The following is a 22,374-nucleotide window of genomic DNA, read 5'->3' as shown; positions in this document are numbered from 1 at the left end:
AATGAAATTTGGGTGGTCCCCAGCGAGGCCCCGGGGCAGACCAGGACACGCTGGAGAGATTGTATCTGTCGGCTAGCCTGGGAATGCCTTGGCGTTCCCCCAGAGAAGCTGGAGGAGGTGGCGATCTGGCAGCGTCCCCGTGACCCAGATAAGCGGAAGAAGATGGATGGATGAAATTTGGGTCTCATCGTTTTAAAATAAACTTGCATCATCTGCCAAGCTTTTGCACGTATGCAGCACGCTGCTCTGAACAGACAGCACCACATGAGATCACACGCAGCTTTAGTTTGTACAGCACAAAGCACAGCAGCTGGAAACAGCTGGAGAAACCACAGCAAACCCAAAAGAAGCATTTTCAGAGACAGTCCAGCACTGAGTTCGTTACAGTGGAAATGACCCCTGAACTGGAAAATCAAAGTGCAGAAGTTAAAGGTTGGAGCCGAGTCCTGCAGGTTTCAGTGCACTGTCAGCAGGGGGCACACTCACATCACATCACACTCACTTATCCAGGTAATCTGTTTCACTGACAGATCAGGCAGTACCTGAACATGACACTCTGACCTTCATCACACTTTACTCCTCCTCTTCCTCCTCCTCTCTGACCTTCATTACAGACTCAGTTACATGATGGAAAATAACACCTGATCTGACTCACACGCACACACTTTGCTCCGCCCACTGCTTCACCTGGAGAACAGGTATCAGTTATCGATGCCTTCAAGAGCCTCTGGAAATCAAACAGTCAGCATTAAAGGAAGCGCTCAGACATATTTCAGCCCTCTGTCTCTCCACCTTTCGGGAGATGCCTGCCTTTACTTCAGCGTGATGGAGCTGACTCCCAAAAATAAATACTGAAACCTCAGCAGCTCCATCAGGGGGTCAGGGCAAACAGTTTTATGTAGGAACTATTTTCTTTCAACCAAACTACACCGTCTCACTGTCTATCTGCTGTACCAGGTGACAGGCGGAAACGCTGACTTGTGTTTTTAATCTAAAGCTAATCTAGAGCTCAGATTAGAGAGATTCAGGTAGCTCTCTGCGGCCGGGGAAGCTCACATTTCCAAAGGAACATGAAGGCAGCACGCTGCAGGGCCTCAAAGGTGATGCGCGAAGACAGATGACTCCCTCCGCTCTGATTCCTGCAGCTCCTCGCAGGCAGGAGGAGGAAGACACACAGACAATCACATCTTAGTTACCATTGAGATTTCACCCCGCCACACCCATCGGATGGCGGGGTGAAATCTCCAAATGTGTGTGTGTTTGTGTGTTTACCTCTTTTTGTTGGTTTATAGCTTCTCTGTGTCTTTGTGTCCGTGTAAAAGTCGTATTTGTGCATCTCCTGTTGGTGTTTCTGTCCTCCATCTCATTGGTGAACCTTCCACCTGGACTACTTCAACTGTGCCTTCACCTGTCCAGCAGGTGCTCAATAGGCCCCGCCCTCGCCGAGCCTTGTGGGTATTGTAGTGTTTGAGCAGCAGAGTGGGACCTCTTTCTCTCCGTCCTATCTGTGTGCTGGAGCAGATAAAAGCGGCATCATCAGCCGCTGCCGCTCACATCCCCCCGCCGGGACAGCAGCTACCTGTTAGTGGTGTGAGGGCGGCGCGCAGGCGCAGTGAGGTGCAAAGGTCGGTGGGCAGCTGATCGGAGATGCCGGTGCAAATCCCGGACGACTCGGACTTCTGTTCGTTCAGAGAGCAGTGCCTGAGCACGGAGGGCTGGACCAGCCGCTACAGCAAGGGAGGGGTGACGGTGTGGGGGCGCGAGGAGGACAGCAGCACCGTGCAGAAGCTCAAGGTGAGCCGCGTCACCGCTGACGCTTTTACTGCGAAAAGACCGCGCTCCTTCACAATAAAAGCAATACTCAAAGTAACTGAGTACATTTACTCCATTACTTCATCCCAGAGTTACTCTGGAAACATTATGGTGAAAGTTTCCTCTGAGAACTGCACGGGCTAGCGCAGACGGTCAGTTAGTCGGTGGGTTGGTTAGTCCGTTAGTCACTAACTACAGGGTTTGATCATGTGTCATCATCTCTTCAGAAAGTTTGATTGGTTGTTTTATTTTGGAGTTTGAGGTCACCATGGTGATTCACAAAGATTTGATGCTGAAGCTACTGGAGTAAATGAGGTACTTGGACTGTAAACACAGAAACACATCCATCAATCAATCGAATGATCGGTGAAATCTGATCACTGATCAATCGATTGATGACTTTTACTGATTTATCTTTAAGGTGGAAACAGGAAGTTGCTCAGTGTAAACACCTGAAAGTTCCTGGAAGTGGTGCAACCTGTGAATCTGTGTTACTTTGGTACAAACAGGTGAAATCTACACCTGTCACAGGGCGTCAGCCTCATTAAAGTGCCAGCTGTCAGAGGTCCAGGTGCATTGTGGGTAACAGAAGGGTTAACAGGCCTGCTTCATCAGAACTCCTGTTACGGTTCATGTGTGATGCTGCCCACCTGACAGGTGTCACCTGTACCTGGAGGCAGGTACCTCAGCAGCTCTGCAAACATTTAACCAGCTCTCCTCCCGAACCTGCTCAGCCAGTTTCAGCTTATTGACGACCAATCAGATCTTGGGAGCCACTGTTTGATGTGAGAACAGGGGCGGATCACAGTACTCTGGGTCCTGGACGCTGCAGTGGGCCCCCAGACTGCCTACATTCACTTTATGGAGTGTGTGCAGTTTTGTTTGGTGCTTTAAGACTTGAAACAAACTTGAGCGTTTGTTCATGTTTAAGTATTTTTACAGTTTCTAACAGGCTCTTTCGATCCTCGGAGTAAGCTTCATCTTTCAGCCTGTTAACCCACTCGCAGCCGCAAACTGGTGCTGAGGAAAGTCAGAGGTTCCTCAGCAAGAAGCTCCTTTGTAGGGTCTGTTTTTTTACAACATGAAGCTTCTCTGGGCAACTGTTGCTGTGATTTGGTGCTATATGAATAAAGGACGACTGAATCGGTTTTGAATCCAGATCCATGGTGTGCAGCTGGATCACTCTGATGGATGCAGTCACACCTGAAGGTTCATTTTCAAATACACAAAGAACATTTTCCATGAAGTTAAAGGCGAAAAGTGTGAAGGAGGTTAAAGCTTTGCTCAGTCACTTCTGTGAGGGTGGGTGGTACAGAACTCTGATGTTACAGCAACCCACTGAAGGTTTGAATCCCTACCTCAGGCTAGAGCAGCTAATGCAGCATGGGGACAGTGACGAGTGAAACCAAAGCTCTCGGCTTCAGTCAGAGCGACTCTAAATTTGAGGATTTCTGCAGAGGGAAAGTCGGATAGCTTGCTGGAGAAGGAGATTCTTCCTGAGAACAAGGGCAAACAGGTGAAAGAGGGCACCCCTGACGGGTGGGTCACTGGATATGATTTTGGTCCACTTGAGAAAAGTATTACCGAAACTGAATGTGGGTAACTCCTTGAACAGAGCTGACAGCAGCAAAGGGCCGTGCATCACACTGGAACCTGGGCCGGCCGCTCCCAGTCATGTGGCACTTGGTCACCTGCTACTCTTTACCTGTTGAGCAGTCCATCTTGTGATCTAATCTGAAATCACCCCCAGTTATACATACGCCAGCACCCAATGGGGACACTGATTATTTTGGGCTGTGCGCACTTATCAAGTTCTCCTTTGAAGTGTTATAACATACCCCCCAGAAGTCCTGAATGATCTCAATAACCTGAGCCGGTATTGTCCTGTGATTAAGTACTCTGCCACAATAGGTGTTAAAGGCTGCGTATATCACTTGGTCGGGCCATCTAGACTCGATCAAATTAATATCTGTAACAGTTAAGTGTATTTCTTGATCAAAAGCTTTTTAGATTTGCACCATATTGCATCTATTTATAACCTCTTTCATTGTTTCAGTTTCCTGAATCCGCCATCATTCCTTCCTGTAGTACTTACAGTCATCTCACTCCTCTTGTCCATCCCTACCATTGCACTGTGACTGGCTGTGGTTAAACAACACATGTGGCTGTACATTAGAACACAAAACATACAAAGGTTATTTAATAAAAAATGTTCTTGTAACTTAAAAATGAGAGTAAATCTGATGAATATGCATACAGTCTTGTTGTTTCGTGTTCAGCTGCTGGAAGTGTTGTAGCGAATCTGCAGGACACTTATGGATGGTGATAAATGAGCCAGGTGTTGTGCAGGTGGATGTGCACACCAGCATTTCCACACCTAAGGAAGAGAAGTGAAGTGAGCATTCAGCATTAAGGCTCACTCCAAATACCTTCATGTGAAGTTACCTGGTGACTCTAAGTTAGTTAAGTAGACCTACTAGTGAATGTGAGTGTGACCGTTGTCTTTCTCTCTGGGTTAGCCCTGTGATGAGCTGCCAGCCCATCCAGGTGTTTCCCACCTCTGTGATAGGCTCCAGCCTGGCCATGACCTGGATAAGAATATTGGAAAGTTCTTGTTAATGGACCTCACTGAGCTGAAGACATTTTAAAGTTTGCTTGTGGTTAAAATGTGACACAGTCATTGGTCGTTGGCTGTAACTCCAGTTCTGAGTCTTGCCAGTTACCTGACCAGGTAATTGGTGTGTTTTGTTAGCGCTGCTGGTGTCTTGTTTACACCAAAGGTGTCCTCTGGCATCTGAGTCAAGACATCAGCAAGATGACACGCTTAGCTGGTATTTGGTGAATTCAAGGGACTTCTTTGGGTGATTCTCTCTCACGTCTTTTCTCTGGTGACCCAGGCCCAATTACAGAAAGTCTCTGAGCAGACGGGAGGAAGTGTGAGTGCGAGGAGGAGTGTCTCTGTTCTAAGTACACAGAGGTGATGGTGAGGTGATGATGATGATTCCTGTGTGTAAATAATTTATAAACTCTTTGGAAAGCAGCGAGGCATTTCTTCTTCTTCTGCCTCATGACTAATTCAGAGCTGCTGATGGAGCCAGCGACCAAACAGGTCACATGATCACCTGCTGATTTACCTAAGTCACAGCTTCCCGTCATGTGAAAACCACAAAACCGAGATTAAAAACATTGTCCTGCAGTCTGATTTGTCTTCCTAGCACACGTGGATTCAAACACGGACATGCTTACTGGTTACTGGTTAATGGTTCCATGTAAGCTTTCTGCATGGCCCAGTCAAAAACACGGGCTGCTTCCTCACGTCTGACCTGCAGAAGCCCATCTATGTGGGGGTTGGGGGGGGTGATACTCCTGTTATCACCAGCTGAAGGGCGCTGTGGTAATTCTGGGCACTGACAGAGCTGTTTTACCTGTTCAGCTGATTTCTGTCATCTTATGTGACTGGCTGTGGAGTCTCTGCCGTTTGCGAGTCACATCTCTTGCTGCTGAAGGCTGTAAAGAGTAAATGAAACTCTCCAGCACCATAAATGACCTCGCCCTGCTGATGAAAGCTGGAGATGATGGGTGGAGGGGGACGTGTGGATGACCTCAAGGGGGAGGGGACGTGTGCACGACCTTGGGGGGAACTTGTAGGTCTTTGTAATCGTGGTGTCTTTATTTTATCTGAAGTAAATGAACCTCTGCTCGTCGTCTCCAACGTGCTGTGAAGCAAGGCAGTGAGTAGAACTACAGACCCTGGCTCAGCTCCTGAGTGAGCTGAAAGGTTTCCTGCAGGAGAGACGGACTGAGTGACAGACACAATGCCTCGGCGCTCGGGACTTTATGAATGATTAACGGCGAGCGGAGTCTCGCTGATTGAGTTACACGGAGAGTTTACAGCGCTTGCCATCACCATATCAATGACCGCGGCTCCAGCACGATTACAGCAGTGGAAAAAAGTGACGTCCTACAGTAACAAACCATCTCACATGACCACTGTGAAACTCTGACAGGTGGAAATCTGGAGCTCAGATCTCTCCATGCCTACAGGGGGAAATTACAGTCTGGTGTTTCCTGGCTGAGAATATTTTACATGAACACTTTGGTTTGTCATCGTTCAGGCTGCGCTGCAACAACGATGCAAACAGTGACCAAAGCAGCAGAGCTGGAAATGGTACAGAGAAACTTCCTGTGGTCCACATGAACGGTCAGCTCCACGTTAATAATAACCTGCTCCACATAATCATTCACAGGGGGAGGCGGCAGTTGTCTGTCTGATTAATGTTCAGATGGTTCAGTTTGTTTCAGGCAGACAGAGGAGCTGATCTGGATTAGCTGGTGATCTCTTGTACAGTGGGGCAAAAAAGTATTTAGTCAGCCACCGATTGTGCAAGTTCCCCCACTTAAAATGATGACAGAGGTCAGTAATTTGCACCAGAGGTACACTTCAACTGTGAGAGACAGAATGTGAAAAAAAAATCCATGAATCCACATGGTAGGATTTGTAAAGAATTTATTCGTAAATTAGGGTGGAAAATAAGTATTTGGTCACCTCAAACAAGGAAAATCTCTGGCTCTCACAGACCTGTAACGTCTTCTGTAAGAAGCTTTTCTGTCCCCCACTCGTTACCTGTATGAATGGCACCTGTTTGAACTCATCATCTGTATAAAAGACACCTGTCCACAGCCTCAAACAGTCAGACTCCAAACTCCGCCATGGCCAAGACCAAAGAGCTTTCGAAGGACACCAGGAAAAGTATTGTAGACCTGCACCAGACTGGGAAGAGTGAATCTACAATAGGCAAGCAGCTTGGTGTGAAAAAATCAACTGTGGGAGCAATCATCAGAAAATGGAAGACATACAAGACCACTGATAATCTCGATCTGGGGCTCCACGCAAGATCTCATCCCGTGGGGTCAAAATGATCATGAGAACGGTGAGCAAAGATCCCAGAACCACACGGGGGGACCTGGTGAATGACCTGCAGAGAGCTGGGACCAAAGTAACAAAGGTCACCATCAGTAACACACTACAACGGCAGGGAATCAAATCCCGCAGTGCCAGACGTGTTCCGCTGCTGAAGCCAGTGCATGTCCAGGCCCGTCTGAAGTTTGCCAGAGAGCACATGGATGATACAGCAGAGGATTGGGAGAATGTCATGTGCTCAGATGAAACCAAAGTAGAACTTTTTGGTATAAACTCAACTCGTTGTGTTTGGAGGACGAAGAATACTGAGTTGCATCCCAAGAACACCATACCTACTGTGAAGCATGGGGGTGGAAACATCATGCTATGGGGCTGTTTTTCTGCCAAGGGGACAGGACGACTGATCCGTGTTAAGGACAGAATGAATGGGGCCATGTATGGTGAGATTTTGAGCCAAAACCTCCTTCCATCAGTGAGAACTTTGAAGATGAAACGAGGCTGGGTCTTCCAACATGACAATGATCCAAAACACACCGCCCGGGCAACAAAGGAGTGGCTCCGTAAGAAGCATTTGAAAGTCCTGGAGTGGCCTAGCCAGTCTCCAGACCTCAACCCCATAGAAAATCTGTGGCGGGAGTTGAAAGTCCGTGTTGCTCGGCGACAGCCCCAAAACATCACTGCTCTCGAGAAGATCTGCATGGAGGAATGGGCCAAAATACCAGCTACTGTGTGTGCAAACCTGGTAAAGACCTATAGTAAACGTTTGACCTCTGTTATTGCCAACAAAGGTTATGTTACAAAGTATTGAGTTGTATTTTTGTTATTGACCAAATACTTATTTTCCACCCTGATTTACGAATAAATTCTTTACAAATCCTACCATGTGGATTCGTGGATTTTATTTTTTTTTCACATTCTGTCTCTCACAGTTGAAGTGTACCTCTGGTGCAAATTACTGACCTCTGTCATCATTTTAGGTGGGGGAACTTGCACAATCGGTGGCTGACTAAATACTTTTTTGCCCCACTGTAGCTCTGTTTGCCTCACACGTGATGCAGAAACTCATCAGGTCCAACAAAACACCAGAACTGCAAATACGACCCTGATGGACTTAAAAACTCAATACAGCAGGTAACCTCATGGAGGAGAATGGAGACGACTGCAGTCTGGTTATTACAGAGAATCAGAGCCAATCACAGCCTTCAGATTATCAGGGATTATCCTCACTAACAGATGAAGTTTCTGTCCCTGTGCAAGGAATAAAGTCTTGGGCTGATAATATTGGTCGACTGTGTTAGATAAGAACACGTGATTAGTTTTTTTGGAGATTTTGTGGGAACGATGAAATCTTCTAACCTGAGCTGAGCTTTGTTAGAAACCTCGGTCTGAGTTGGTGAAGCTGCTGAAATAAGGAAGCTGAAGATGATCTTTTGTGTCATCACAGTAGAAATGGAGCAGATGTTAAATGTCTAACTATAAAAGAGCAGAGGACCTGAGATGGATCCTTGTGGAGCTCCCTTTAGGATGACTGATGTCCGAGTTTGAAGATGGTCTGAGCCTGAAAGAGTTCAAAGAGATAAAACCGGATGCTAAAGCACTGAAACCTGAGAACACCTGATAAGGTCAGAGCAGAGAAAGTGAAGCTGCTCAGGTTAGCTGCTGAGATGCCTCTGAGCAACACTTGATCAGGTGTCTCCTCTGCTAACAGGTCACTTTGGTTTATCCCGAAAAGACCCAACAGGAAACCACACGAGAGCTCTGAATGAGGCGGATTATTCTAAGATGTTGGCCTTACAGCACACAGCACTGTTGGGATTTGGCGCCATTTGAATAAAACTAAATGGAAGCCGCTGGTTCTTTTATTCAGAAAACACAGGAATCAAACTATTATCAGCCAGAACCAGAAAACTGTGATGTCACATAAACCGCAAAAGAAACTGAAGGGTTTCTCTTGCACCGCCCCAACACTGCAGTTGTGACACTGTGAAACTGAAATCATAAAATATAAAATCTTAGTTATTTAAATGTATCTGTCAAGTATTCCATGTGTGTGCGTGCGTGCGTGCGTGTGTGTGTGTGTGAGCACTTTTTAAGACAAGAATCTATTACAAAGTGTTTTTCAGGGATATTAAAAATAACAACATATTACACAAGATTATTATCCAAATGTGTGCCTGAATAGATGTTTTCAGCCACAGAGCCACTGGTGCACAGAGGGGGAGATGAACTGTTCCACAGTTTTGGAGCTGAGATTTAGACAGCATGATCCCCTCTAGTTTTCAAACAGCTCTGTGGAATTACCAGAAGACCACGATCTGTAGATCTAAGGATCTTATAAGGATGATATAAGTTGGGCTCTCTCCTTGTAAGGCAGTCAAAGTAAGAGTTTAAACTGGTATCCGAACCAAACTGGAAACCAGTGCAAAGATTTTAACAATGAAGTGAGAATTTCTGAGTGATTTAAAAGTGTTACTGCAGCATTTTCAACAGCTTGTAGGTAATTTATAGAAGTCTTTGACAGACGGGAGAAAGGAGCATCAAAATATTTTAAGCGGGAGGAGATGAAGGCATGAACAAGCCTCTCTAATTCATTTATGGAGACAGCAGTTCTGAGTTTAGTGATATTTCAAATTCAAATTCAAATTTTATTTGTCACACACACACAACCATACACAGTATGACATGGGTGTGAAATGCTTGTAGCTGTACAATGCCCGACCATTAAATGACAGAAGAAAAGTTTTACAATATTTACAGTTTACTACAAAATTTACAAATTAACTTAGGAATTTACAGTAAAGACTGTGCAAATAGCAGAAGAGATTATAAAGATTATAAATTCTAGGAATTATGGGATTATAGGAAATGTGTGGTGGTGCGTGTGGTGATGTGTGGGAGAGTCTAGTCCTACACCTGGTTCAGGGCCCGAATAGCCTGGGGGAAGAAGCTCCTCCTCATTCTCTCTGTTTTGGCCTTAAGGGAGCGGAAGCGCTTCCCAGACCTCAACAGTGAGAAGAGTCCATTGTTGGGATGGGAGAGGTCCATCATAATCTTCCTAGCTTTGGACTTGCACTGCTTGGTGTAGATGGACAGCAGGTCAGGGAGCTCTGATTGATATTTCTTAAGTGGAAAAGCAAGAGTGGGTCACAGACTTCATGTGAGCATCAAAAGTCAAAGATCAAAAATCAAGATTTTGAGCAGCATCTTTCACCATCAATGAGAAAGAACCAGGATGTTGTCTAATTTGGGGCTTAATGAAACAGTTTCGTCTGCATTAAGCTGCAGAAAATCGTTTGCCAATTGTCTTAAGACAGTTTGTCAGACTACTAATTGGTAACTTTATTGTCCCCAATGGGAAACATGTCCACACATCAAACAACACAAACATTTAAAAAATTAAAGAACAGCCCAAGTTTTATCAGTAACAAAGTGCAATAGTGATGGCAACAACACTTATAGGTTAGCTTTAATAACCATCATATCAGCAGCAGGTATAAAAGACACTCTGTGGTCTCGTCACTGCAGGCACTTTATACCAACGACCTGAAGAGAGGATGTTCAGACCATCCTCTCAGACATGACAGATGTTTCCTTCCTCAGCACCTGTCCAGAAACTGGACCTGAGACCTCCCTGAAATCTTACTAACCAGGTTACCAAGTCTGGTTGGTCAAGGACAGATTACTGTAGCCAAGCAATGGTACTAAAAAAAACCCTCTTTTTTTTTTTTTTCTTTTTTTTTTTTAATAAATGGTCATTTCAAATGAAATGTTAAAAACTCTCAACCTCAGGAAAAAGTCCAATTATTGTTGGAACTTTTTTGTTGTAACAGCACAAGTTGATTCAAAGGACAGAGGCTTATCAAGAACACCCCCCCCCAAATACAGAATATCCACCACCATCAATGGCTGCACCCTTTACTACTGTCAGGGCAAGATGGGGAGGCGGCCCATGGGAATACAGGGAGTGCAGAATTATTAGGCAAATGAGTATTTTGTCCACATCATCCTCTTCATGCATGTTGTCCTACTCCAAGCTGTATAGGCTTGAAAGCCTACTACCAATTAAGCATATTAGGTGATGTGCATCTCTGTAATGAGAAGGGGTGTGGTCTAATGACATCAACACCCTATATCAGGTGTGCATAATTATTAGGCAACGTCCTTTCCTTTGGCAAAATGGGTCAAAAGGACTTGACAGGCTCAGAAAAGTCACAAATAGTGAGATATCTTGCAGAGGGATGCAGCAGTCTCAAAATTGCAAAGCTTCTGAAGCGTGATCATCGAACAATCAAGCGTTTCATTCAAAATAGTCAACAGGGTCGCAAGAAGCGTGTGGAAAAACCAAGGCGCAAAATAACTGCCCATGAACTGAGAAAAGTCAAGCGTGCAGCTGCCAAGATGCCACTTGCCACCAGTTTGGCCATATTTCAGAGCTGCAACATCACTGGAGTGCCCAAAAGCACAAGGTGTGCAATACTCAGAGACATGGCCAAGGTAAGAAAGGCTGAAAGACGACCACCACTGAACAAGACACACAAGCTGAAACGTCAAGACTGGGCCAAGAAATATCTCAAGACTGGTTTTTCTAAGGTTTTATGGACTGATGAAATGAGAGTGAGTCTTGATGGGCCAGATGGATGGGCCCGTGGCTGGATTGGTAAAGGGCAGAGAGCTCCAGTCCGACTCAGACGCCAGCAAGGTGGAGGTGGAGTACTGGTTTGGGCTGGTATCATCAAAGATGAGCTTGTGGGGCCTTTTCGGGTTGAGGATGGAGTCAAGCTCAACTCCCAGTCCTACTGCCAGTTTCTGGAAGACACTGACACTGAACTAAACCTACATTAAACACAAGAATGCAAAACCTGAGAACAAAACCCTAAACCAGAATAAACTGAAACATAGAATATAATATTCAAAATAGGATAACTAAAGAATCAGAACATAGACCATTATACAGATAAATAAAACAGCAGTACCCCACAGCGTGGCTGGCAAGAAAGGGTATAAAAGAAGAAAAACTAATGACATGGCCTCCTTGTTCACCTGATCTGAACCCCATTGAGAACCTGTGGTCCATCATCAAATGTGAGATTTACAAGGAGGGAAAACAGTACACCTCTCTGAACAGTGTCTGGGAGGCTGCTGCACGCAATGTTGATGGTGAACAGATCAAAACACTGACAGAATCCATGGATGGCAGGCTTTTGAGTGTCCTTGCAAAGAAAGGTGGCTATATTGGTCGCTGATTTGTTTTTGAATGTCAGAAATGTATATTTGTGAATGTGGAGATGTTATATTGGTTTCACTGGTAAAAATAAATAATTGAAATGGGTATATATTTGTTTTTTGTTAAGTTGCCTAATAATTATGCACAGTAATAGTCACCTGCACACACAGATATCCCTCTAAAATAGCTAAAACTAAAAACTACTTCCAAAAACATTCAGCTTTGATATTAATGAGTTTTTTGGGTTCATTGAGAACATGGTTGTTGTTCAATAATAAAATTATTCCTCAAAAATACAACTTGCCTAACAATTCTGCACTCCCTGTACTCTTCACCATGGAGGAGGCTTACAATGCCTGTTAGCCTGTGTACTACGACAATCATTAGTGTATAAAATATATGGTAGCGGAGAGAGACAACATCCCTGTGGTGACCCAATAGAAGAATTCAGCTGATTAGAAAAACAGATGCTGACTCTCACACACGGAGACCTGTTAGTTAAAGAGTCTAAAATTTAACCCACAGGTTTAAAATCAAGTTTAAACAGTTTAAGAAGTTTATCAGCTAAAAGATCTGTGAGTCTCTTTGAATGCAATTAGACATGTATCCCTGAAGTCACATAAATGTGTGACATTCAAATGCAGTTCATTTACTCCTCAGACTGCACATTAGCCATGAATATTGGTGGCAAGGGAATAAGATTGTATTATATTTGCTTCCTCAATAGCTGAGCTAGACCTCCCTCCTTCATCATGAGCAGCGTGCTCCTGTGAGTATGGGATAATCCTGTGCTGGGAAGCACTGAAGGGTGTAAAGAATCTCCAAGACAGGCTGTTCCACTGAAGAAACTCAGTGTGGATGTAGCTCATGCAGCACTCCAATCAGCTCCTGTAGAACACAGCACACCTGCTGTTTCCTGGGTCATCACACCCTCCCCTTAAAGATAGCACTACCAGGGAAAACCTGGACACCAGGTGACTCAAATTCATGAACTTTTTTTCTTAGGAGTCATCACTGTGGGTTCCCTCTGAGTTCCCCGTCTTCCTCCTACAATCCCAACATATGTATGTTTCTAACATTTCATGCAGTTGCAGAGTTCAAGTAATAAAATCCCATGGCACATCTAAATGTCACAGTACACCATCATGGAAACTGGTGGTTAGAGTTGAGCGTGATTGGTCCTAACCTCTGCCTGACTCTCTCCCTCTCTCTTTCTGTGCCTCAGATGAGGATAGTCTGTAAGGACGTGACAGCAGAGACATTGTACGACGTCCTCCATGACACCAGCTACCGGAAGAAGTGGGACACCAACATGATCGATACGTATGACATCGGCAGGCTGACGGTCAACGCAGACGTGGGATATTACTCCTGTTAGTTCCTTTACTGAGCGGTGATGTAATACATGCCATAAAACACCTCAGCACAGCACCAGAATGGTGAGACAGGCAGAGGGAACAATAAGGTGAATGGTGGACAAAGACCTAAGGGAACAAGAGGAAGTAGCAATCGATGTTGTGGAAGTAGGGAGACCCAGTGATGTGGTTTAACATGACACTCAAATGACAGGTATAAAAGATACTCTAACCAGTTGGGCCTTTTCCGGGGGGACGGGGGGGATCTTGGGCCTCTGGGCCTGGGCTCGGCCCGCTATGGCGCAGCTGGCTCCCGGCAGAGCCTGTGGGCACATCACCCCAGCCCGCTGTGGCTACGCCGTGGCTGCTGATAAATAAATACATAAATAATAATAAAGATTTGATTCAATTTCAATTAAATTTTATTTATATAGCACCAAATCACAAGAACAGTCGCCTCAAGTTGCTTTATATTGTAAGGTAGACCCTACAGTAATACATACAGAGAAAAACCCAACAATCATATGACCCCTATGAGCAAGCACTTCCTGTTAAAACTCCCTTTTAACAGGAAGAAACCTCCGGCAGAACCAGGCTCAGGGAGGGGCGGGGCCATCTGCTGTGATTGGTTGGGGTGAGAGAAGGAAGACAGGATAAAGACATGTTGTGGAAGAGAGACAGAGGTTAATAACAGGTATGATTCAGCGCAGAGAGGACTGTTAACACATAGTGAGTGAAGAAGAAACGCAGTGCATCGTGGGACTCCCCCAGCAGCCTACACCTGTTGCAGCATAACTAAGGAAAGTTTGAAGCCTAATCTTAAAAGTAGAGACTGTGTCTGTCAGGCTTTTCAGGGAGTTTTTAGGACTTCCTGATAATAATGAATTACAGTCGTCCAGCCTGGAAGTAATAAATGCATGAACTAGTTTTTCAGCGTCACTCTGAGACAGGATATTTCTAACTTTAGAGATGTTGCACAAATGAGAGAAAGCAGTCTTACATATTTGTTTAATATGTGCATTGAAGGACATGTCCTGGTCAAAAATGACTCCAAGGTTGCTCACAGTGTTACTGGAGGCCAAGGTAATGCCATCCAGAGTAAGAATCTGGTTAGATACCATATTTCTAGGCTTTTCGGGGTCGAGTACAATAACCTCAGTTTGATCTGAATTAAGAAGCAGAAAGTTAGTGGCCATCCAGGTCTTTATGTCTTTAACCCCCTAGGACCTGGCGTCCACATATGTGGACATCACATTTTGGGTTGTCTAGACCGAAATACAAAATTTTGCTCTACATGGGCCTGATATCCACTTATGAGGACATACTGCCACTGTTCTATTGAAATTTTAAATGAATATCCTCATGTGGATCTCATTTTTGTGGTTGGGCCTTTTCCGGGCCAACCACCCCAAAAATCAGGTTTAAAAAAAAAAAAATCAGGCAATACTTTGTTTTTACATTCATCAGGTCCCAATATGCCCAAATATCAAAGAGAAATTAAAAATGCATGCTGTGGAAGAGTTTGGGTCTTAGGAGGTTAAGACATTCCTGCAGTTTAACTAATTGCCGTGTGTTATCTGGCTTCATGGACAGATAGAGCTCGGTATCATCTGCATAGCAGTGCTAGACCTCAGTGCAGCGTTCGATACTGTCGACCATAATATCCTATTAGAGCGATTAGAACATGCTGTAGGTATTACAGGTACTGCGCTGCAGTGGTTTGTATCATATCTATCTAATAGACTCAGGTCTAAAGGACCTGGGCGGCCTCTAACTTTCTGCTTCTTAATTCAGATCAAACTGAGGTTAGGTTGAGCCGGAGTCTGTGCTGGTCCAAAAGGGTTAGCTGGTTTTTAGTTGCCAAATATCTGATTCTGTCTGAACCTTTGTGGATGTGTTTGTGTTCTGTTTGAAGGGAAATGCCCGAGCCCGCTGAAAAACAGAGACTTTGTGACGATGAGATCTTGGCTTCCACTCGGCAACGACTACATGATCATCAACTACTCGGTCAAACACCCGGTCAGTATTTCACTGCTCTGACTGTGACTTGGTGGGTTTTATACTCATTTAGTGACATATGGAGCATAAAGACACAAAAACATTTTATTAGAAGAGCAGACTCCATAGGGGAGCTTTATCACTAGGACCCAGTCAGACCCCAGCAGATTCATGGTTGCACAATCAATCACAGACTTCAGATCAGTAGGTGAAAGTTTTAATTGTAAATACCACTCCAGAGAATAGAGCACAGTATCATCAGTATACAGATGCACACTGAGGTGTGATGTGTGAGGTTATATCTGCCAAGTGGACAGTGCAGTCAATCACTCACTGCTCCTTTGTCCACCTCAGAAATATCCTCCAAAGAAGGACTACGTCCGAGCCGTCTCTCTGCTCACGGGGTACCTGATCCAGTCCAACGGAGCCACCAGCTCCACCCTCTACTACCTGACTCAGGTGGACCCCAGAGGTGAGACCTGTGGCTAGTGGAAGAAGTACTAAATACAGTACCTCTTCTACTGGCCAAATACAGTGTGTGTGTGTGTGTGTGTGTGTGTGTGTGTGTGTGTGTGTGTGTGTGTGTGTGTCTGTCTGTGTGTGTGTGTGTGTGTGTGTGTGTGTGTGTGTGTGTGTGTGTGTGTCTGTGTGTGTGTGTTATGTACAAATGTTCTCTCTGTAAACTCGATCTGTGCTTCATGTTTAAACTGAACTGACTCAGCCTGACCCTCGGCACCATTGTCTCTGTCTGCAGGTTCTTTACCAAAGTGGGTGGTGAACAGGGTGTCCCAGTTTGTAGCTCCAAAGGTAAACGACCTCTATTCCCATCAGGCTGTGTCTCTGTCCCATCAGGCTGTGTCTCTGTCCCATCTGAACGTGTCCTGAACGTGTCTCTGACCCATCTGAATGTGTTTCTGTCCCATCTCATTTTGGTCATCTTAGGCTATGAGGAAGATCTACAAGGCTTCTGTAAAGTACCCGGAGTGGAAGAGGAAACACAACCCGGGCCTGAAGCCATGGATGTTCCCAGAGCAGAACACGCTGCCGTGCATCAGCGTGTCAGAGCTGACGGTGCAGCGAGCTGACTCTCTGGAGAACATCGATGAGAGCTGCTTGAGCGAGGAGAAGACGCAGCAGAGTGACGACGAGGAGCCGTAAAGATGGCGGACTCTGTCTGGTTTACTGTTTGTTGGTTTGTTTGATCAGGTAAACTCATGCTGGACACCTTTCTGAATGCAGCTGCGCTCGCTTTGCTGGATCTCACAAACCTTTTCACAACTTTCTGAAAACCTTCTGTCAGCTCACAGTAATCGGACGGAATCTGTTTCATGGCAGCTACAAACATGAGACCGCCCTCACAGCTGTTTCCAGGTGTTCCGCGATGGCCTCTGCTCACATTGAAGGTGGCTGGAGTTTCATCTAATCTTTCCTTGAATTGTATTTGTGTTGCAGTGAGACAAAGAGCGTGCAGCAGAAACTCGTCTGTGAATCTACTTCCTGCAGTCTGTTTAGAAGCTAATGACAATCAGTGTTAGCCTCCTAACAACATCCACTTCCTGGTCGGGTAGGGGTTTGGTTCAGGTGGGTGTGGATTTCTAAATATTTACCCCACTCATAGAGAGTTTCTAACCGAACAACTGTGCGATGTCTGTAAGAGTTGATCAGAAAGGTGAAAGCTCTGTTTTCATCATGTGGGTAAAAAAGTAACCAAACTATAACCACGGTTCTGAGAGGGTCGCTGTGTCCTGGTAGATGTTCAGAGTGTAAATAATAATAGTAATGATGTGTTGATTTTGTCAGGGCTCTGTGCTGAATATTTAAAGTCTGTAATCTGTGTGGGACAGAAGCCACATGAATCTTCTGCAGGTTCTCAGATTTGTTTTCCTGGATGTTTAACCTGAGCAATAAAACCACATTAAATCAGCTCTGCAGTGTGTGAGTCAGTGTCAAGTCAAGTCAAGTCAAGTTTATTTATAGAGCACATTTAAAAACAACCAAGGCTGACCAAAGTGCTGTACAGTAAATACAGATAAAATACAATAGAACACAATTTCGTAATAACACCTCGCTGATAAAAATAAAATAAAAATATATAAAACAAATAAATTAAACCTTTCTAAAAGCCAATGAAAAGAGGTGAGTTTTAAGAGCGGTTTTAAAAGTTTCTAGGCTTTTGGAGAGTCTGACGTGAGGAGGTAAACTGTTCCACAGTCTGGGTGCAGCCACAGCAAACGCCCTCTCTCCCTTTGTCTTTAATTTATACCTGGGAACATCTAAAAGCATCAGGTCGGCTGACCTCAAAGATCTCCTGGGGCGATAAGTACTAAGGAGTTCTGACAGGTAAGAAGGTGCAGTGCCATTTAAAACCTTAAAAGCCAGCAATAAGATTTTAAAATCAATCCTAAAGGCAACTGGGAGCCAGTGGAGAGAGCAGAGAACCGGAGTGATGTGGTCTCTTTTTTTTGAACCGGTCAACAGGCGAGCGGCAGCGTTCTGCACCAGTTGAAGGCGATGTAGACAGGAACGATCTAGGCCAGCATAGAGGGAATTGCAGTAGTCTAGCCGTGAAGTAAGATGTGTGATCACATGATCTACGTCAACAGATGATGAGCGAACATGTTTCAGCTCACTGCAAGTCCATCTTTACAAATTTCTATGTTCTTACAATGGCAGCTGATGGAAAAGTTGCAACCAGCCTCTTTTTTTTTTTTTTTTTTTTTTTTTTTTCTTTTTTTTTCTAGTGTCGGGTCGCAGAGGCAGTTCCAGAAATCTCTGCTGATCCCGAAGCATTCCCACATAACATAAATTACCTCATCAGTTAGTTAGGTTTCTCCTCACAGAGGCCAGAAAACCTCTACAGGGCGTTGACCAGTGCACTCTGGGCACCCTTTCCTCGTATTGTAAAACACATGTAAAAAACCTCGGTGTCTACATTGATGGTTCTTTTAAATTGACTAAGCAGGTGAGTGCAGTAGTTCAGTCCTGTTTTTTTCAGTTAAGACAGCTAGCCAAGGTAAAGCCATACCTTCTGGCTAACGTCTTTGAGCGTGTTATTCACCTTTTTCTTACTTGCAGATTAGACTACTGCAATTCATTGTATTATGGTCTAGATCAGGCCACCATCCATCGTCTTCAGATGGTTCAAAATGCAACTGGTCGCCTGCTAACTGGTACCAAACGGAGAGAGCATATAACCCCAGTTTTAGCTTCTTTACACTGGCTTCCTGTCTCCTACAGGATCCAATTTAAACTTCTACTTTTTGTTTTTAAGTCACTTAATGCCCGAGCCCCTCCTTACCTGTTTGAGCTCCTCTCTGCCTATGCTCCAGGAAAAACCACGAGGTCTAGCTCAAAACTAATGCTGTCCATCCCACGGACTAACCTCAAATCCTGTGGTGATAGATCCTTCTCTGTGGCAGGTTCCAGACTTTGGAATAGTCTCCCCTTAAATATCAGATCTGCACAAACACTTGAGCAATTTAAATCATTACTAAAGACACATTTCTATGCCCTGGCTTTTAACACACTATGACCCAAGCATTTTGGCCTTATTTGAATTAGTTTAGTTATTGTTTTAATTCTTTTACTGTCCTATTATTGTTTTTTTACTGTTATTATTGTATTATATTGTTGCTTTTTAATACCATTTTTATATTGTTAAGCACTTTGTGCAGCATCAGCTGTTTGAAATGTGCTATATAAATAAATTTGACTTTGACCTTGACCTTCATCCTGGCTCTCCTCAACATGACACCCTGAGCCACCAGCACACCTCTCACCTTTCTGCCTGATTCAAGCTTTCTTTGTCTCAGTGCTCTTTCAAATCATGCTATTGTTGGTTTTTGTTATCACAGCAACAATAATAATAATAATAATAATAATAATAATAATGGATTGCATTTATATAGTGCTTTTCGAGACCTTCAAAGTGCTTTACAATTCCACTATTCATTCACTCTCACATTCACACACTGGTGGAGGCAGCTACAGGTGTAGCCACAGCTGGGGCAGACTGACAGAAGCGAGGTTGCCATATCGCACCATCGGCCCCTCTGGCCAACACCAGTAGGCGGTAGGTGAAGTGTCTTGCCCAAGGACACAACGACTGTCCAAGCCGGGGCTCGAACCTGCAACCGGTGCCTACATCCTGGAATATACTATAAATGTAAAAAAAATAATCTGATCCCTGTGTTTATTCCATTAATTAAAGATGTGAGGACGAGGACAACAACAAGCTGCCTCTGTCTGTGTCAGACCTCATGTTTGGGTTTTTGTTAGTGAGTCTGCAGGAAGCTGAAAGTGTCCGCTTACCTCCGATCATCCAGAAAACCAAAGATTGTGTTCAGAGCAGGAAACACCAAGTCTGAACCTCACACTTCCCTTCGGTAATCTCAGCACAGACGGAAGAAACCGTCAGTTTTCTTCTGTCTGCGTGAGGCTGCAGCGCCCCCGAGTGGACTCAGTCTGAGCTGCAGAGTGTGTGCCCAAATCTCTGGCCCAGCTGCTTCCCATTAAGGTGTGTGAGTGAGGCACAGACACAAATCCACAGACAGTCACTGCCTGAGGTGTCTCTGCAGCTCGTCTTTGGTGCAAACAGGTGGAATGAAGCTGGACAGCTCCTCTGATGAGAAGAACTGAAGCTCTTCATCCTCCTTCTGTCTAGGCTCAACTCCCACACTTCATCCAGGTGACCCCAGAGGGACACACCTCTTTCCTGCCGTCACATTTACAGGTACGTTATGAAGACTCAGCTCACCTGGAACCCTGCTCAGGTGAAGCAGTGCCTCCACCTGAACAACTTCCTGTTCAGAATCAGTGTGTTTAAATCCTTTTATGGGGTGTAGAGGTAACCCTCCAGAACACACTAGGAGACAGGTGAGACGACCTGAGGCTGATCACGGTGGGGATTTTAAAAATATCACAGTTAAAGTTACTGCAGGAGGTGGCACATGTTCAGCTTACAGCGGTACAGTACTGATTCAGCGGTGACCTTCGACCTTTGATCTGAATCAGTCCAACCTGGTGGCCGTGGCAAAGATGAAGCGTCTTCTGATTCATGAAGCCTGCTGGGGGCGATGCAGGTAACCCAGGAGAGGTAGGGGGTGTGTGTGTGTGTGTGTGTGTGTGTGTATAACAGGGCGGCCCTTAGTGGCTGGAAACACAGTGAGGGAAGTGTAGTGGAACAGAAAGTATTTATTTGCCATACAGCTCTCCTTACAACAATTCACTAATCGAGCTTCTTCACAGCACAATTAACCCTCTAATGACAACCGGCAGCCTTAAATATGTTCAGCTGTCACAGACTAAACCATTCTTCCACTCTCAGGTAAATTCTTAAATCCCAACCTTCCACCACAGTATACAATATACCAGTTTGAATAAATAAATGCATAAATACATTTCACATTTTTATATTAATAAATATTTCACACTTTAATTTTACACCAAACTCAATATTATAAAAACCCAAGCACAAAAAGATTCACCACACTCGCTTAACCCATGGTCTCTCCCGGAATCTTTAAATGGTGTCTGGACCCCCAGGGAAACATTTGCCCAAACACCTTGAAGAGGACACAGGCAAGAAAGGGGAGTAATCACTATCGTACAAACACCTATTTGCGCCACTTTTATTCCTAGATTTCTCTCACACACACACACACACACACACACACACACACACACACACACACACACACGCATTAGTTTTCCTTACTGGTAAACCTTAATCTCAATCTCAGTCACCATTCTTCTCTCCTGACAGACAACCACCACATTCCTTGATGAGGAGCAGCTGTGCAGGATCTGAAACAAGCCTACCAACTGATTTTAAAATTCCCAATAAATAGTCAATAAATATTTAAACTTCTTGTGTGCAAATGTTTTACTGTGCAAATCCATGCTTAAAGTGCAATGCTAAATAAAGTGCTTGAAAATGTGCTTTTAATGAAGTGAAAGGTGTGCTCTGAAGTGCTATACAGATAATATAAATAAATGTAGTAAGGGAGTCCTCTTCCTTACACTGTGTCTGTGCATGTATGTGTGGTCTCCTGCTGTCAGAGGGCGTGTGCAGCCCGGTGACCTCCTGTGTGGTTTTGTTTGAGTGCTGCTGAGCGCGCTCTTCCTGCCTTGATGAGGAAAGCTTCATGAGGACTGCATCCTCCTTTAGAGGCAGAAAAATGCAGCTGGGCTCCGGATCCTCTCAGCGCTGTATTGTCTCAGGCACTTCCTGTTTCCTGTCTGCTCTGCTCAGATTGTTGTTTGGGCAGCAAGGAGGAAACTCCACCGCTGTCCAGCTCCTTAGTGCTGAGAGGACAGGACACAGTGTCCACGAGGACCTCTGAGCGCCCACGGGACAACTCCCTCATGTTGTGAAGTGACTGACTTACCTGCAGACGAGTGTACATGAAGCCATGAAACCCACAGAGCAACTGTGAAACCTAATTAATGCAAGTGGTTTATTTACCTGCTCATCTCACGTTTTACAGTTAAATAGCAGAAAGGCTGTTGAGCGACTGAAGCCCGAGGCCAGCATGAAGGGGTCTGTGATAAAACTCCTGATTAACTTCATTTTACAGCTTTAACATCTTCTTTATATTTTAGGAGCTTTTTCTTAAATCACAAATGCATAAAGATGATATCACAGTTTTCTTTTACATTACAGAAGCACGAACATGTTAATTCTGTATGATCAGAAGTGGAATGAACTGAGCATGTGCAGTTTAATCATTTTCCTGATGATCATAAATCAAAGCTGCGCTGGAGAGAACTGAGAGTTGACCTTCTTGCAATACATAGCTATATGAATATGTGCATTGTTCCTGACTACTTTTGTTGTCTTTTTTATATGTATTAGTGAACATTTAAACGATTTTTAAGAAATAAAGAAATTAATAATAAGAAACAATCAGAATAATAATGATAATAATAATAACAGGTTTAAACAGAGCAGGTGAGAACAGCTGTACTTTGCTCAGGTTTTTAATGCAAACGCCTTAAAGCACGTTTAAAAAGAACGAAGACATGAACATGAACCTTTACTGATGATCTGGAGAACTTACGGA

At 44.5% G+C, this 22,374-nt stretch overlaps 1 protein-coding gene across 1 annotated transcript; it reads left to right on the top strand.

Annotated features, from left to right (window-relative positions):
• The first annotated feature begins 1,647 nt into the window (after positions 1–1,647).
• stard15 (StAR-related lipid transfer (START) domain containing 15) lies at positions 1,648–16,468 on the top strand. Its single transcript, XM_085367869.1, has 6 exons — positions 1,648–1,794; positions 13,183–13,330; positions 15,228–15,331; positions 15,665–15,782; positions 16,065–16,117; positions 16,253–16,468. The coding sequence occupies exons 1-6, from the start codon at positions 1,648–1,650 to the stop codon at positions 16,466–16,468; spliced, it is 786 nt and encodes a 261-aa protein (XP_085223995.1).
• The last annotated feature ends 5,906 nt before the right edge of the window (positions 16,469–22,374 follow it).

The sequence above is a fragment of the Diplotaxodon limnothrissa genome, linkage group LG2, assembly GCF_057381915.1.
Source record: "Diplotaxodon limnothrissa isolate DT_005_m linkage group LG2, D_limnothrissa_male_GT1.1, whole genome shotgun sequence".
Taxonomy (NCBI): Eukaryota; Metazoa; Chordata; class Actinopteri; order Cichliformes; family Cichlidae; genus Diplotaxodon; species Diplotaxodon limnothrissa.
The sequence above is the reverse complement of the archived record's forward strand: the minus strand, read 5'-3'. Positions and strand labels throughout refer to the sequence as shown.